The sequence below is a fragment of the Cupressus sempervirens genome, chromosome 5, assembly GCF_028749045.1.
Source record: "Cupressus sempervirens isolate cs-2001-9-10 chromosome 5, ASM2874904v1, whole genome shotgun sequence".
Classification (NCBI taxonomy): Eukaryota; Viridiplantae; Streptophyta; class Pinopsida; order Cupressales; family Cupressaceae; genus Cupressus; species Cupressus sempervirens.
The window spans coordinates 15,170,658-15,189,682 of record NC_143122.1 but is presented as its reverse complement, the minus strand read 5'-3'; the positions used below and the strand labels follow the sequence as shown (position 1 = coordinate 15,189,682).

The window sequence follows — 19,025 nt, the reverse complement described above, 5'->3', positions numbered from 1 at the left end:
TAAAAGTAGGTAAGTCCTGCAAGGACTATAGTTAATGTCCTTGGAGTACAAAGTAAACCATGCTCATGTAGAATATTTGATGATAGGTATGTTAAATAGTAGAAGTGTTCCCATATTTTTGTATTGGGATTACACTATTGAGTTTAATAAGGTGATGTTTGAGTTTTCTTGTAGATTCTATGTATGAAAAATAAAATTTGATTTCAACTAGAAAAATTCCATTTGCATTAAACTGGTATACAATATGCTCAATGTTGTAGTGCCTCTCCCATTTGACTTTTGTAAGTCATCCTGATGGATGCAACCTTGCTGATCTTTTGTTGTGATGGATCATGATTGTGACCCTGAGTGGTCTACATTGTTGAGGTGTTTGGATTTATGTTTCTTTATCAGTTGCGTTGATTATGCTTTTGACTGATCTTTGAGATTATGATGTGATTTTTGGTTCACTGAGGTTTGTGCTAGTGGTTACCATGATCGATGTGGTATCATGAGGTTGTTCTATGATTACCCTGAGACGTGTGCAGAGATTGCACTATGTTCTTTTTACCATGCTACACTGGACTAGGTTCCTGTAGCAGTGGTTAGTCATGTTTATGACTGTGTTCGCTTATATGTTTTAAATACCTTTTAATGCAGAGTAATCAATCATTATTAAATGCTTAGTAATTAGAATGGATTTTTCTTGTTGGATTATTTGGTTATGTGCTGCGGACATTTACCTTGTTTTATTTTGATCTGAGAGATATCTGTTCTCATGTTATGTTTACATTTGAGATGACCTGAGGGTCAAATGTTACTCTTTGATTCCAGTATCATAGATATTAGACTACTATGTTGTTCAGTTAATCATATTGCATGATGATGCCATTTTGAGATGACAGTGTGTTTTATGATGTTATCTGGTTATCTGGTATTTGGACATACCTCTGATTTTGTTATGTGATGGATTTAATGCTATGGTTATTTACTTCATTCCTGCGTTGTTATGCATTATGCGAACGTGAGTGATGTAAATAGATTATTTTAATATAATTAAATAAATGGTTAAATTAGGTGATTTAATGCATTTATTGCTTTGGCTATGTTATTATATGCAATTGCACTTGATCGTGTTGTTTAGTGTGCAGGATTTATATCCCTAGCAGTGGCACATGGAGTTAGTGATTTAGCCGTTCATATTTTATCAATGTCACCCTTGTATGGTCGACATATCCTTAATTAAATGTTTAATTTAAACCTTTCGGTGATTATTAAATCCGAACTCATTTGCATTATGTGATTAGACCAGTAAGCGTGTCTATGCATTTAGAGTTTCGTTTTATCGCGAAAGTTGTTTAGGAGATTTATGTGTTTTTGGGTTTTTGGGCTTTTTAATTGATTTATTTTAATTTATGGCAGCTTTGCCATAGATGAATTCCTATTTATAGGAATAGCCTGTTTTCGTTTGGGTCGATTCGGGGTTTAGCTGGATTTATCTGGTTATTTGCCCTAATCGGTTATTCACCCGAAAAGTGAATAAGTATCCAAAGAGGAATTTAATTCCTCACTTCTCACTTTCAAATTGGAAAGTTGGAGAGTAAAACCCAAAATCCTCTTCATGAGGATTTACTGTTTTGTTTGTTGTGGGAGCTACGGGCGTGGGATCGTCGCGAGGTTGGGCTCGTTGGATCCAGCTCGGGGAAACCTTGGATTGCTGCGATTTTCAGCTACTTCTGCGAGATATTTATTTTATGGTTCAGATTCCCGTTTTGCCCTTTTGGCTGTGAGGTAGGGTTTTCCTGTTTTATTGTTTCTGCTCCGTTTCTGCTTCTATTTTTGGTAGCCGTTTGTTTGGAGGCTAAGAACTAGTGTTCTCCTTCGTTTCTGTATGCTAGTTCTACCCGGTTGGGCGGGTATGAACATTTCCCTATTTTTTGGGATGAGGGTTTGAAATTTTACGCCGTTATGCTGGCCGTTTTTGCATACGGTGTCCGATTTCATTTATTTTTGGATTTTTGGGGTTTTTGAACCCAAAAGCCAAATGGGTTTTAATTTTGAATTTTTCCAATTTTTGGGGTTTTTACCTCATTTTGCGTGCCGCCCTATTTTTTCGGGTTTTCTTGGCACAATGTGGATCGTGGACCTTGATGATCTGTTTGGATATCAGTCAGACCACTTTTGCACTTTTATGTGGCATTGGGATGCGTTTGCATCCATACTCCCGACATGTTCGGTTGAGTGATTTTATACTTGTTATGTTTTTGTTGGACCTTTTCTTTTGTTTCGTGAATGCCAGGATTCGTGTAGAATCCATACTCTCAGATTGAGGCCGGTTGAGTGATTTCATGATGTATGATTTTATTGGCTTTGGGATTCGTGTAGAATCCATCCTTCCCGTGTTGCTTTCAATGGGGTGTTTTCTTTGCATTATGTTCTCATTCCTGTCCTTGTGTTGATCTTCATGATGGTGGTGCGCCACACACGAGTACATGCGTGTACATTTGTTGGGTGACTTGCGAGGCCCAATCTTCCGTGGATTTACCGGAAGTTATGATCATTGGGGTTGGGATGGGAGTATGCATGCCCACGGGCACTTGTTGTAGGATGAGCATGGGTAGGGTAGGGTAGGGTAGGGTAGCATCTGGAGGGGGCTTCTATCTCGCAGCCCAACGATCATGGCGTCATGGGTTGGCAGAGGAAGCTTTAAATAAGTGATAACTAAATAAAATGTGTGATTGTTAATAAAACTTAAGATAAGTAAAATGTGTGAGCACTCGATTAAGTTTGAGGACACAATGTGTGAGCACCCGTTTAAGTTTGAGGACACACGATCCGAGCTTGGGTTTTTTGATGCCAAGCGACTCTCTAGGATGTCAGCCCCTACATAGTAGCCTATTGAGTGTCTGACCAGGACCTGTACTCCTTGCATTGTCTTAGGTTCTTGGTTCAGCCATCATATTGTCTGGTGTGAGTGTTAGCCTTGGATGTTGTGCTTTATGTGTGTTTGTGGTTGGATCTTTATCTCCATCAGCACGACGGGTGTGGACCTACGGGTGCCACGTGGTTGGGAGGCGTAGCTACCTTCACCACTGCTAGGGATCGGTGTACAGAGACGATCTTTTGTCCTAGTGCGACCGTTGCTGGATGTCTTCACTTGGTACTTCGGGTTCCGGAGTATGCTTTCTTGTGATTTATGCTTTCTTTGGGATGCTTGTATATCATGTTTAGATGATGTTATTTTATTTGACACATTCCCTTATCATGATGTTTAGCATATGATTAGATGATGTTATTTGATTTAGTAGTACATCTGTTGCTTATTGTTTTTTAGCATGTAATAGGAGATGTTATCTACTATAAGATTATCTTATGCTTTACTACTAGCATGTTAGATTTCCTTATGCTTATATTGTTGCATGTTTTAGTAGTGACATCCCTATTATGACAGTACTGACGATCTAGTCGGTGGCTTGGGATGTTACGCGCGGGGGATGGCTAGGACCCACGATGGTCTTATGATGCTATTGACGGTTGGGAGGAACCGTGTACTTAGTTTGGTTGTTTTGTTCCTAAGATGTATTTTTGTTCTTTGCGATGTTTATTTCAGTATGTGCTTTGCTTTCATGGTTTAGATGGATAGATGTTCTTCATTATGTGTTGTTCTTGCACTCGAGTGTTCATTTCTCGAGCCTTTGTGGATCCGGGACTCCCTGGTGAGGAGGTTCTTTGCTCTTTTTTGCTTCTGGGAGTGTTTTCGTGTTTCTATGGGCGACATTTGTTCAGCATGGTGTGACACTTTGAAAAGTATCGCACGCCCATGCAAACTATGTCGTACGACACTATAAAGTATCGCACGACTTCTTGAGAAATGTTGTACGACACTGGAAGAGTGTCGCACGCTTTCTTGAGAAATGTCGTACGATGCTGAAAAGTGTCGCATGCCTTCTTGAGAAATGTCGTACGACACTGGAAGAGTGTCGCACGCCTTAAAGAGAAGTATCGCCCTCCCTTAGTAAAAAGTGTCACACGGGTTTTGTGAAAAACTTGCGCATGCTATAAGCGGGCACTTCTCTTCGTGATCCGATCTTTTTGAGAGTGGTTTTGGATACCCTTTTGGGCGTTCTTCGAGCCTATGTTGTTGCATTTTGAATTCAGGAGGTTTCTTTTGAAATTTAGTTTTTGGGTTTCTGTTGTTGTCCTTCGGGGTTTAAAATATATCGTTTAAGTATAAGTTGAGATAGGTTTCAGACCTCTCAGAGATAAGTTATGGATTCTAGAAAATTTCAAGGCTTCAGAAATCCAGACTTAGCCAATTTTCAGGGCTTCAGGATTTCAGGCTTAGCCAAATTTCGGGATTCTGCATTTTACCCCAGCTTGGTGTTTTGTTGATGAGTGGTTGTTTCTTGTGCCCTCATCATCTGCGTTGTCTTTGTCGGCTTTGTTTGTGTGTGATAGTTTGGTAGTGGCGTTTGGAGATTCGTTGGTTGCCGGGATTGTGTTGAAGTCTTCCGTTGCGATCTTTGTGATCCCTGTATGATGTTGTCTTGTGCATTCATACTTGTAAAAAAAAAAATATATCTTGGCTTGATTTGAATCCTTGTTTCCAAGGATCTCCGGGCGGGGCATTACAAATGCTTAGCTACTATGTTTTCACGTGTCAGATATGGAATCTTTTTATATGAAATCATATCAAAAGGAAAAGAATTTGTTTATGTATTTTTTCACATCTGGTGTACTTGTGGATCTTATGGGTTGGTTTCATAAAGGGATTACATCTTAGGATACTAATAATTGAAGAAGAGTCACAATTATTGTATTAGTGGTGAGATTGGAAATGTTTTATTTCACAAATTTCATTACTCTTAGTTTCGTTTGGTTAGTCTTCCTCGATGTCATGTTAGGTAACTTTCATGTTAGGAAAGATTCTAGAGAAGCTTAACTCCTACAATATTCTCGCCCCTTCAGTTTTCTTCTATAGAATCTAGAGCTCTTGTCAACTTCGTCAGCTTGAACAAAATATTTTGACATTCTTAGAAGTATTAGTAGCCTCCTTCTGATTAATTTTAGGTTTTTCAGTTATTGAATATTGTTCAACGCCATCATTGTAAATTTATAACATGCCAATTTATATTCCCTTAACTCGCATATATATATATATATATATATATATATATATATATATATATATGAATGAAGCCACTTCAGTCGAGGTCTGTATTGATTAGAAAAGACAGTAATGCCCACCATACTGATCCAAACCCAATAGAAGAGTGTCCTTATCTCAAGTCATAGTAGATTACAGAAAATCCATGCCATTCATTTATATGCCAACATTAGGTTACAAAGTAGTTGATTTAGTAGAAAAAACTTATGCACATCGAACACACTAAATGAATAATTGGTCAGTACGTACATGCTTGCAACTTTCAACAATACAGTCAAACGTTACTCTTATGTCAACACATTGACATAGGAGTCGTTTTCAACGTGCTTCCACCATCACTATAATAGTGATGATGATGATAGAAGTTCCATCTGGCAAACCTGCTCCCGGGTCATTTTAAATAGAAGTATAAAATGCACATATCCAGATCACTTGTTCAATGTAAACAGAAGCTGATCTCTATTCAATTAATGGAATACAACTGTTTGCAGGATGGAAGATGACCAGTTGTATAAATATGGGTTTCCATCATTTCTCTTTTCTTCTCCATTTATAATCAATTAGACTTCTGATTAGGTGATATTTGATCACGTTTTACGAGTACTTGTTATTATTATTATTTAAAGCAAATAAGTGAGTTGACTGAAAAGATATCTGCAGCATCCAAAGCTGTCCTCGCAAAGGAGACTAGAGGACAAAGAGGAGGATATATTTGTCAGCTACACAATCTAATACTATGCCTTTCATTTGTTCTTATTGAAACTTTTTAAATTTCCCCTTGTTTTAATTACCTAAGGAGTTTATCCTGATGAGATTTTATTTTTAATCTGTTTCAAAGTTCAAGAGCATTATAAACATGTGGTTTTGTACGGACATCATTATTTTGAAATTAATTTAGTAAAGATTGATAATCTAATTGTATAACTATGTTATACAATCTGCAGCTCTACCTAAATCATCAATTAATATAAAATATAATATTTGCAACCTTATTTTAATTGGACCAATTTACCTCACCTGGGGCAGCAATAACTACAGTCTGGAACTCTTTGCCAGAAACCTCTAAATCATCTAAATCATATACTTAACCTAAATCTTATTAAGGGAAACATATAGATTCAATACATCTTACCAAGAGGGACACACATTTATTTAGCCAATTCCGTCTTGTCCTGGGAGCACCATTCAATTCAATTGACCTACAATTATTGGGCATGATACCCAATGAACAATGATGGCAGTGAATAATTATCACATGAAGGTTGTGAGGATAGTATCATTGTGTCCTCAAGAGTCTAAAATGTCCTTAGGAGTACAAAGGCATGCCTGGTTAGGATGCCTAAGTACATAAATAGACATGCTTAGGATCAGACTAGGAAAAAGCATGAACTGATTCATCATCACTAGATGTTTTGAATCAATGATAAAATGAATTTTAATATTTCAATAGTTAGATTGTGGTGACTAATTAGGAAAGTATTGTACATACTCTATAATTTTTGACGTTTGGAGCATCGCCCCGAAAAAATAAATTTTAGAGCTTATTTTATCCAGATTCGTAAATTCGTCACTCGTAGATTCGCCATTGAAGTTATGGCTAATTTATGACCGAGATGTTATAACCCTAAAGCAGTTTAATACTTGTATAAAAGGGCTTAAGGTCAAAGATCGTTTCATAGTGTAATGCAAAATTGATCCTTGCAATAGTATTGCGTTGTAACGATTATGGATTGTAATAAGATCGAACTTGCCGTTTGGTGGACGTAACCCAGAGATTGGATGAACCATGTTAAATCTTGATGCCTTGTGTTCATTTCTGTGTGATCTATTATTAGTTCATGTCATGGCAAGATACTATTGCATCCATTAGATGTCATAGGATGCAATAGTAACTTTTAAATAGCTAATCAAAATCAAGAATTTTTACAACACATGTCTACAAATTATAGTTTTAAGTTTTTCATCTATTTAAATGATTTAAACAAAATAATTTATCTCTTCTTTGGTTGGCTTAGAGCAATAACAGTAAGGAGTAAAATTAATTTTCTTCGTACAAAATTAAGATATTTTGTACACTTTACTTTTAATATATTAATTATAGCTTATGTCATCTTTTTAAAAAAAAAATTTTTACCATATTTAATACATTAATTATAGCTTATGTCATCTTTTATACAAATCTTCTTTTACCATAGACAATCATTTTTAGAACTATTTTAAACATAAAGATCAAATAGTAATTATATTAGTGAACTAGAATATTTTCTATTTTACTTTTCTAATTATTGATTGTGAACTAGAATATTTATATAATATAAATATTTAATCACAATAATTTAATATAAATATATTAGATTTTATTTTATTCATGATTATTTATTAATTATAGGTTATTTATGAACATTATAAAAAATTTAGGAATTAAGCTTTTACATTCTAATAAACCAAAGAAATTACGATAAAAATTTAGCAATTTTTTACATTTGAAATTATATTTGTAAATTTTAAACAATATAAAGACCAACAATTCAGATATTTTGTTATGAATATTTTTCTCTATTCTTGCATTATTTTCTTTTAACGTATTTATCTTTTATATTTCTTATATTATAAGGTGAATTTGGTGCTAATATACCAAGGCACCGTCTTATCTGAAGCTAAATTTTCTATCTAATGCAAATAAGCTATTTTTACACTGTTCAAACCATAGCAAGTCACTCACATCAAGATTCAACATAGACCGTCTCATGTAATTATCAATGTTTGAATGAGAACATTGTTACTTCTATTTTGTTTTAACTAAAAATTCAAATGGCAAGAACTATAACGCTTACGTCACTTGTTTTTTCTGTTATTAGTTATATTTGCATGTAAATTTTATTTATGTCTGTGATTTAATCCTAACATCAACAACCTAAAGTGCGGTGTCCCTTGATCTTTTAGCTCTTCCAAACATTATTAAACTTCATTCGTTCCATTCATTCAAAACTCATAACCATCTGAAAGGACTGTTATACGAAAACAAAAGAATAGTTCCCATCTTTTGGGCATTGGCAAATGGTACAAGTGGTATGTATGATGAATTCTCATCGAATTGGTTTGAAAAATATCTTGGTTGATCATAATGGGCTTATTATTGTTTTTAAAACATTGAACAAAGGTATTTCTCTCAGTTATAAATGTTCTGACAAAGAGCAATGCTTTTTATTAAAGGCACAACAGGAAGTTCATATCGGTACTGATTATAAATGTACTGACAAGCTAAAAACCAAATATAATCAGAAAGGGTAGTTGTTGATTACAATCCTTGATTAATATAAAAAACCAAATATGAGGATCAATACAACCAACCAGTTGTCACTTGTCAGAACATGCTCTTTATTAAAGGCACAACAGGAAGTTCATATCGGTTGCTGATAATTTTTTTTACCAACATGGCCTATCAACCCATAATAAAACATAGTAGAACCTATTAACAGTAATAATATATATTTCTATTGCAAAGAAGTACATGTGCATTGATAATACCAGAGGATTACATCAACAACAATAGTTGAGATCAATACTCTCAATGCTAAGCTTCAGACTGGACAGACCATATATCTACTTCCTGCTTATGACATTCTATTTGGAACAATAGTATCTAACTGAACAGAGTACACATTTGGATCGAACCATTTAAGTAAACATTAAAGAGAAAAACCCTTACATTTGTACCACCTACACAACATTCAGCAGCCATTTTGATTTCATAGAAAAGGGCACCTATGTTTATACAACCTAGGCATGATATGCTTTCCCTCCAAACAAGTAGGTAGATAATACTCGTCATATGTTGATATTAGGCTATGGTGGTCTAAGGGCATTTGGTCCTGTTGCCATGGGTTGTCATGTTGGCATAGCAGGGGCAGAGCTCTCTGTTTCCATATGTCCCTGGTGGAACGCACTTGCACCTCGCACAACATGTTCCACACGCTCTCAAACACCTGTCATTCAGAGACGCTGCTTTACATCTCTCTCCACAAGCAGCCTTGCAATCTGCAAACAAAGGAAACAACCATTAATCTATGAAATCACTCATAAAGGAGAAATGACCAAATTTTACTAATGTTAAGGCTATATGTTAAGATATTAGAGGGCAAATCCCCATTTGGGTGTCATTTTGGGCACATACCAATGCTCTGGAGAAGCCTACGATGTGCCTACGAATTTGCAGCCCGAGCAACTTCTATATACCTCTGTGAAAAAAAAAAAGAAACAGATCAGATTATATAACTTAGCAAAGCACAGAAACAGATTGCCGCTATGAATAAATAATGCATCATAAGAGTGCTAATGTTGAAAACCGTAGTTAAAAGCTTATCCATGTACAAAAAGACCATGGCTAAAATTATCATGGTATTATGCAATCAATTTTTTTTTAGCAACTAACTACTGCAACATCTTTTACATGCAACTAGAACTTCAAAGCCCCTTACAATTGCATTATACATGCAAGTGTGTTATTAATATGTGTTGAAAATCTTGGTGTCAAGTGTCCAAGCAATTTGGGTAAGACTAATATGTTATGCATTTACCTTTCATTGAAGCTTACACAAATGTGATGGATGACTTATTCTTTTGAATGGTGTTATGTTCTTTTATTTCTTATATATTGGGTTTGTTAATTGATGAATCATCATTGTACGATGACTCTGAAAAGGTTTTCCATGAGTTTGTAGGAGTGTTCAGTCAATATGATATTACCCTTGTGGACCCGAGATGCATAAAATAATGGAAATAGTTTATGTGGTGTCATAAGAGTTTTGTGATACAATAGAAATACATTATTCCTTTATGATTTTGTATAAAATTTATGTTCAGAAAAACATAACAAATTTGTGATCTCTACTTAAGATGAGATGGAACTTTGCATTCAAATGTCTTGCTAATATGTAGTGGGAAATTACATAAGGGTAAGAAATAAAAGTAGGTAAGTCCTAGAATGACTATAGTTAATGTCCTTGGAGTAGAGAGTAAAGCATACATTACTCATGTCAAATATTTGATGATAGGTGTGTTAAAGAGTAGGACAAGTGTTCCCATATATTTTGTGTTGGGATTACACTATTGAATTTAATAAGGCAATGTTTGAGCTTTCTTGTACATTCTATGTATGATAAATAAAATTTGATTTCACCTTGAAAATTTCCATTTGCATTAAATTGATTTACTATATGCTCAATGCTTAGCTACTATGTTTTCACATGTTAGATATGGAATCTTTTTCTACGAAATAAAGAAAAGAATGTGCATGTATGTTTTCACATCTTGCATACTCATGGATCTATGGATTGGTTTCATAATGGGATTACATCTTGGGATACTAATAATTGAAGAAGAGTCACAATTATTGTATTAGTGGTGAGATTGGAAATGTTTGATTGGACAAATTTCATTGCTCTTAGTTTTGCTTGGTTAGTCTTCCTGGATATCACGTTGGGTATCTTTCATGTTATGAAAGATTCTGGAGAAGTTTAACAGCTTCGTGGTAGGGTGGTAAAGCACTCCTACAATATTCTCGCCCCTTCAGTGTTCTTCAATAGAATCTGGAACTCTTGTCAACTTCGTCAGCATGAGCAAAATATTTTGACGTTCTTATAAGTATTTAGTAACTTGTGGTCAATTTTAGATTATTCAGTTATTGAATATTGTTTAACACTGTCATCATAAATTTAGAACATTCCAGTTTATATATATATCCATTCTTTAAGTCACTTCAGTCGAGGTCTGTATCGATTAGAACAGCCAGTATTGCCCACCCACCAAATATCAATACTGATCCAAACCCAATAGAAGAGTGTCTTTTATCTCAAGCCATACTAAACCACGTAAAATCCATGCCATCATGCACACCCAATAGAAGAGTGTAGTTGATTTATTAGAAAAAATCATGCACATCGAACACACTCAATGAATTATTGGTCACTACGGTACATCCTTGTACCTTTCAACAATACAGTCAAACGTTACTCTTATGTCAACACATTGACATACGAGTCGTTTTCAACGTGCTTCCACCATTACTATAATAATAATTATGATGATAGAAGTTCCATCTGGCAAACCTGCTCCCGTGTCATTTTAAATAGAAGTATATCCAGATCACTTGTTCAATATAAACAGAAGCTGATCTCTATTCAATTGGTGGAATACAACTGTCTGCAGGATGGAAGATGACCAGTTGTCTAAATATGGGTTTCCATCATTTCTCTTTTCTTCTCCATTTATAATCAATTAGACTTGTGATTAGGTGATATTTGATCATGTTTTACGAAATAGTTGGACACATCTTGTTTGATAGCGAGCACTTGTAATTATTATTATTATTATTATTTAAAGCAAATAAGTGAGTTGACTGAAAAGATATCAGCAGCATCCAGAGCTGTCCTCGGAAAGGAGACTAGAGGACAAAGAGGAGGATATACTTGTCAGCTACACAATCTAATACTATGCCTTTCATCTGTTTTTATTGAAACTTTTTAAATATCCCCTTGTTTCAATTACCTAAGGAGTTTTTCCTGATGAGATTTTATTTATAATCTGTTTCAAAGTTGAATAGCATTATAAACATGTGGATTTGTAGGGATATCATTATTTGGAAATTGACTTAGTAAAGATTGATAATCTAATTGTATAGCTATGTTATACAAAGATATCTGCAACCCTAAATCATTGATTAATATAAAATATAATATTTGCAACCTTATTTTAATTGGACCAATTTACCTCACCTGGGGCAGCAATAACTACAGTCAGGAACTCTTCGCCAGAAACCTCTAAATCATCTAAATCATTTACTTAACCTAAATCTCATTAAGGGAGACATATAGATTCAATAAATCTTACCAAGTGGGACACAGATTTATTTAGCCAATTCCCTCTTGTCCTGGCAGCCCCATTCAATTCAATTGACCTACAATTATTGGGCAACGTCTATACAGCCACGAAAATGCACTTCCTTTACGTTGCCTTTTTTAACTTTTTAAAAAATTGACTAAGTCCTCTCCTTTGTATGGAAGTGCATTTTCGTCGCTGTATAGACGTTGCCCAATTATTGGGCATGATACGCAATGAATGATGGCAGTGAATAATTATCACATGAAGGTTGTGAGGATAGTATCAGTGTGTCCTTGGGAGTCTAAAATGTGACTTTTTTTTTTTCCTGTGGAAACCCTAATAGTTGTGTGTTCAGTACAAGGGCATGCCTGGTTAGGATGCCTAAGTACATAAATAGACATGCTTAGGATCAGACGAGGAAAAAGCATGAACTGATTCATCATCACTAGGTGCTTTGAATCAATGATAAGATGAATTTCAATTTTTTTCAAATGCATTTCAATATTTCAACAACCTAAAGTGTGGTGTCCCTTGATCTTTTAGCTCTTGCAAACATTATTAAACTTCATTCGTTCCATTCATTCAAAACTCATAACCATCTGAAATGACTGTTATACGAAAACAAAAGAATAGTTCCTATCTTTTGGGCATTGGCAAATGATACAAGTGATATGTATGATGAATTCTCATCGAATTGGTTTGAAAAATATCTTGGTTGATCATAATGGGCTTATTATTGTTTTTAAAACATTGAACAAAGGTATTTCTCTCAGTTATAAATGTAATGACAAAGAGCAATGCTACAAGCTTTACTTTAATTGCAAATAGGTAAACCCCTGTTTGTAGTTGTTTGTGGTCCTGTCATACATTTTACTTTGACTTTTTAATATATATATAGGCAGACAAATTAGTAATATCAAGAAAATTTAGTTTCGATGTCTTTTAAAAGAAGTAAAAGTATACCTTATAAAAGGAAGTCACTTCAGAGTTGGGTTTCTATTAAGCATCATTTATTATTACAGAAATCCCAAACCAGCTTATTAAAACATTGTTTATCATATAAAAACCAAATATGAGGATCAATACAACCAACCAGTTGTCACTTGTCAGAACATGCTCTTTATTAAAGGCACAACAGGAAGTTCATATCGGTTGCTGATAATTTTTTTTTACCAACATGGCCTATCAACCCATAATAAAACATAGTAGAACCTATTAACAGTAATAATATATATTTCTATTGCAAAGGAGTACATATGCATTGATAATACCAGAGGATTACATCAACAACTATAGTTGGGATCAATACTCTCAATGCTAAGCTTCAGACTGGACAAACCATATATCTACTTCCTGCTTATGACATTCTATTTGGAACAATAGTATCTAACCGAACAGAGTACACATTTGGATCGAACCATTTAAGTAAACATTAAAGAGAAAAACCCTTACATTTGTACCACCTACACAACATTCAGCAGCCATTTTAATTTCATAGAAAAGGGCACCTATGTTTATACAACCTAGGCATGATATGTTTTCCCTCCAAACAAGTAGGTAGATAATACTCGTCATATGTTGATATTAGGCTATGGTGGTCTAAGGGCATTTGGTCCTGTTGCCATGGGTTGTCATGTTGGCATAGCAGGGGCAGAGCTCTCTGTTTCCATATGTCCCTGGTGGAACGCACTTGCACCTCGCACAACATGTTCCACACGCTCTCAAACACCTGTCATTCAGAGACGCTGCTTTACATCTCTCTCCACAAGCAGCCTTGCAATCTGCAAACAAAGGAAACAACCATTAATCTATGAAATCATTCATAAAGGAGAAATGACCAAATTTTACTATTGTTAAGGCTATATGTTAAGATATTAGAGGGCAAATCCCCATTTGGGTGTCATTTTGGGCACATACCAATGCTCTGGAGAAGCCTACGGTGTGCCTCCGAATTTGCAGCCCGAGCAACTTCTACATACCTCTGTAGAAAATAAAACAGATCAGATTATACAACTTAGCAAAGCACAGAAACAGATTGCTCCCATGGCTAAAATTATCATGGCATTATGAAATCAATCTTTCTAGCAACGAACTACTGCAACATCTTTTACATGGCACTAGAACTTCAAAGCACCTTAAAATTGCAATAAGGGAGTCTTGAGATCTTTTAATAGTTCACCTTGCCGACCAACCCAAATGAAAACTAATCTGCAGTCATGTCTAAATCACTAGATAGCAATGGTCCTACCTCTAATTGATGCCCTGAAAAATATCTAAGTAAAACTTTTAAAACAAAACTGAACCATGCAAAAACCAAATGAGAAATTATTTAAGTCATTGCAACTCAAATCCTACACGCAAACTTTATCATTACCTGAGATACAAGTGCCATGAAAAGGCATGCAAAGAGTAGCTTTCTTGCAGCAACAGCAAGGGAAGCCATTGGAGGCCTACAAAGACTTAATGGGGTTATGAAGATGCTGAAAACTTCCTAGGCTTTGGGAGAATACAAAATGAAGAATCACTAATGCTACTTTGTGGTGTGTGTATGTCCAACTGATCTCCCTCAAATTTATAGGGGGAGGCGAGGTGGGTTTCTCTTATGTTTGTTGAGTCCTTTTTCTTACAATATAATTTGACAATGCCTATCTACAGCTGGAGGTGGGCTGAGTCACATTTTTCAAGTTATTGCTCTGCCATTGCCTATTAAAATTGTATTTATCCACGGTAAGAAAATTAATTTAAATGTCAGGGACATGGGCCTTCTGCTGACTCACTGTCCTAAGTTGCTGCTGCTGATTAAACTAAAACAGGGGGAGTTGGTACTCACAATATGAAGTACTTGATTACAAATGTGACATTGTGCAGAACAAATGGGCATTTAAATTATTTATTGGGGCATCCAGAAACTTTGAATAAGAGAGTTGTTTAAGGCCCAATTGCTAAGTTTGTCCCCTGCATTATTTATAGTTTCCCTCTTTAAAGAAAATAAAGAAAGTTTTATCTTCATATAAGAGGAGAACCATTAAGCGAGCTCTATAAATAATTTTAGATATTTTATAAATACTATGTAAAATCAGTGAGTATAATAGAAGGTTTATAATCAAAATGATAGGTTAGTACATATGATACATAAAAATATAGATAAGAATATGTGCAACTAAAGAAATGTGAATCGAAATACAATATACTACATTTATATTGTGTATAGGCAACATTTTTATGAGGAGGAGAGTATGATTCATGTTTCTAAGAAAATATATAAAAGGATGATTTATCAATTATTGGATCAAATACCTCTTAGTAGTGTTAACAATCTTGAACAACAAGAAACAACATCAATCCCTAGCCCACTGGCAGATGCACAACAAAAGGCTTGATGTCACTTGATGTTGGCCCAAAAGGTTCTTCTGACAAGGAAAACTTTTAGTTCCTTCAATAAGGAGGAGGTGAGAAGTTGCTCTACATATATGATTGGCTTTGTCAATACCCAAACAATGAAATTGATCTCTAGGTAAGGTCATTGGGTATAACTTTTCTCCCAGTACCTAGAGCACTCCAACAATAGTTGCGAAGTTTCTACAAATGTTGGAATTTCAATGCTAAATTCTCTACCTATGCCTAGTTATAAAACTAAACAAAATTAAGTACACAAACTTCTCATTAAGAGAGAAATAGTAGAAAATAGGTTTGACATTGAAAATGGCCCTATTTCTATCTTTCTATAGTAAAACAAAATAGAAGGTTCAAAGAAACTATAAAGTTCAGCAATATAACTAGGCCACTAGGTTATATTCTCAAGCAAAGTAATTATGTAAGAGAACAAACTTAGATGTAAAAGGAGAGAAGAGACTACATATCCACTTTTAAGCATCCCTAGCATGAGGGTAAGCTCAAAAAGGGTGTTTGAACTTGATTTATATCTATGACAAGATAGATATTATACGTATAAGTCTTTCACCAAGGAAATCCTTTGGTCGACTAGAAGTGAAAGAATGTGAGTTGCACTTAACAATGAATTGTTACTCTTTTAAGCCTACAAGTCTAAGTGAGGGGCAAGAATTCAATCCCTATCACTTTTAATCTTACAAAGGGTTAAAGAGAAAAGGACTAAGAACTATGAAGAGGATCCCTAAGTATGATTCCTTAGCCTAGTGCAAAACTTACATAATGAATCTTTCAACCAAACTAAAGGAGATTGAAGTGCCAACATATGACGCTTGAAACCTAAAATAAATTCTTGCATACAAATCATAAAAAGAAAATAAATGCAGTGATCCTAAATTTTACTTTAAAGAACATAATAGACTTTATAGAATGTTTAGTGATAGAGGGTCATAATTTTTTATCTCCAAACAACCTTCAGAATTTTAGAAGTTACCTCTTTGATTATTATTATTCCTCGAGCATAATAAAAGGGAAATCCAAACTATTTAATTACTTCAGGTAGTTCATTCTTGTAAGCATAATGTAAAAGACACATAACAAGCCATAAAAAGAGTCACATACATGATCTTACAATTTGGTGAGTCAATTATAATGACATAAGACTTCAAGCAATACCCTTCACTTCCTTAAAAGATATAAAATACATCTAAAAAGTTGTTACAAAATAGTATGTTGTACTAGAAAGGTCTAAAACATAGTTCAAAATATTAATACATGTTATGAGCAGAAAGATATACTAAGATTAGAGAAATATAAAAATATCTTTGTGTTGTTTAGACTAAAGTCTTAAAGAAGTATCCAAAATAGACCAATGTTCTATGTTCATAGTTTAGAACCATATCTTAAAAGATCTTCCTTGCAACCCACAACTATATCCTGAACACAATTACAATGACTTGCTAAATCGTCATCCCATGTATAAAATGACACCCACAACTCAAAGTGCCACCTCAATAAAATAATAAATTAGTTTCATATCAAGAACATGTCATGCCCAAAATACGGGGCACTAATAGAACATTGAGAGGTGAAAGGTAGGCATGTAGGTACATAGCATAAACATGGTTCAAAGGTGGTCTTGAAAAATACCACCACAAAAAAGGACCCACCAATGTGAAATAATGGGACACATGGAGAGAGCATGAAAAGCTATGAAAAGAAATATTTTATTACATCATTTGAGAAGACGGAGTCTAGGTGCCACCACTAGGTAAGCGCACAAACATGCGGTACAAAAATGATGACACTCTACCTTTTTGCCCCCAAAAAGGCATATGATGCATTGTATATATGGCACATGCCATATGGTTTGGTGTGTTGAGCCTTAGGCTTGGACATGTCATTTGGTTTGTGTTATTTTAGCATGCACCAAATATGGGACACACAAAATGTTGTAGTAATATCTCTCTCTCTCTCTCTCTCTCTCTCTCTCTCTCTCTCACACACACACACACACACACACACACACACACCAATTTTTTCTAACTTAAGTCAAATGCACTTACAAAGAATGAGTATATAGATGAACAATAACATCTAAGTCACATTTCAATATGTGTTTTTCCTTTCTTATACTTTTTAAGTTATATTTTATGTATATATTGTCAGGATGTTTGAGAGTGGGTTCAAAATTGGAGGAAATTTATAATTTAGGTACTATATTTGAATATCATATAAAAAATTTAATCTAGTCAAATTTCAATAATCAACATGATCATATTGGCATTATCTCTCTCTCTCTCTCTCTCTCTCTCTATGAGAAGAGACGGCAGTGAGATAGAGAGAGGATGGGTTTATGTTTAAGGGATATCAATTATAGTTTTAGCTTTTAAGGTGAGGGTGAGATAGAGGTGGGGAAGAGGGAAAGAAAGAGGAAATAATGAAAGAGAGATTGGGATTTAATTGAGATAGGGAGCAATAAATTAGAGTTGAGAACTTACTATTATACAATTAAGGGTTTAGGGGAAATAGGGGGAAATGAGGGATATGTGGGGAAGATGGAGAGAAAGAAAAGAGGGAGAGAAAAGCGGGGGGATACGGGGAAAAGGGAGAAAGTATTTAGGGTTGATGGATAATGGTTATAAGTTGAGAGAGAGAGAGAGAGAGAGAGAGAGAGAGAGGGGGGGGGGGGGGGGGGGGGGGGGGGGTGAGTATTATGGTTATATGGTTATATGGTCTAATGACATTATTTCCTAAGTTAACATTTTCATTTAGTAGTTAATATATTTTCTCAATATCATGCTATAGATCATATTTCATACTATGTTCTTAGAATATGGTTTAACTGAAGTAGTTTCATTAATATGATTTTATTTTCATAATGATTTTGGCTAAATCTGCTAACCCATCATGCTCATGTACTCTATTTGGTGTGTGTGTGTCTAAATAGGGGAGGTAGTCATATTCACTCCTATAGGATTTCAATGCAATATTTGCACTTTCCTTTCTTGTATTATTGTCTTCTCATGTATATATATGTTGTGAATATGTTGAACATTCATCAATGATGCATGTTTGTATAAGTACAAGACATCAACTCCACCTGGCTAGACATGTTTGAAATTGCCTTAAAATCCTCAAATAAGTTGTTGATTTAGAGATGATATCATGATCCACATATGCACCCTTGTAATCTATAAGAGTCAAAAGTTTGGTTTTGGGGAATGTGTGTTATCTTTTGTCTAACAATTTGATGCTAGGATTAAGAATTAGGAGTCTTCTAGACTATGATCCAATGACTATTATATTTAAAATATTTAATGTATGTCCCTTACTTTCAAGGTATTTTTTAGTGGTTAATATTCGTAAATTAGCTAATTTTAGAATTTTTTGCCTGGTAATTTGGTTAATAATTTAATATTTGATACAACCTAATTGCCATATTTTTATAAAATTTAGTTCTAGAATATTTAAAATCATTCAATAATTTATTTTATTGAAAAATTTAAACTCAAATATTCGCCACAATATTCGATACATGATTAGATTTGAATCAGCTAAATATTAAATATTATTAGCTAAATTAAATTGAACTGACCAATAATTATCATAA

General features: G+C 34.5%; 1 protein-coding gene and 1 pseudogene across 2 annotated transcripts; both read right to left on the bottom strand.

The window, feature by feature from the left end:
* Positions 1 to 8,611: 8,611 nt before the first annotated feature.
* Positions 8,612 to 9,528, bottom strand: LOC149554381 (cypmaclein pseudogene; annotated as a pseudogene). Its single transcript, XR_016364423.1, has 3 exons — positions 9,493 to 9,528; positions 9,321 to 9,384; positions 8,612 to 9,184 (listed from the first exon to the last, which is right to left on the bottom strand). The product of XR_016364423.1 is annotated as a cypmaclein pseudogene (transcript).
* A 3,705-nt stretch (positions 9,529 to 13,233) lies between these two features.
* LOC149554380 (cypmaclein-like) lies at positions 13,234 to 14,571 on the bottom strand. Its single transcript, XM_089828459.1, has 3 exons — positions 14,400 to 14,571; positions 13,943 to 14,006; positions 13,234 to 13,806 (listed from the first exon to the last, which is right to left on the bottom strand). The coding sequence occupies exons 1-3, from the start codon at positions 14,466 to 14,468 to the stop codon at positions 13,625 to 13,627; spliced, it is 315 nt and encodes a 104-aa protein (XP_089684585.1). The 5' UTR covers positions 14,469 to 14,571; the 3' UTR covers positions 13,234 to 13,624.
* Positions 14,572 to 19,025: the final 4,454 nt, after the last annotated feature.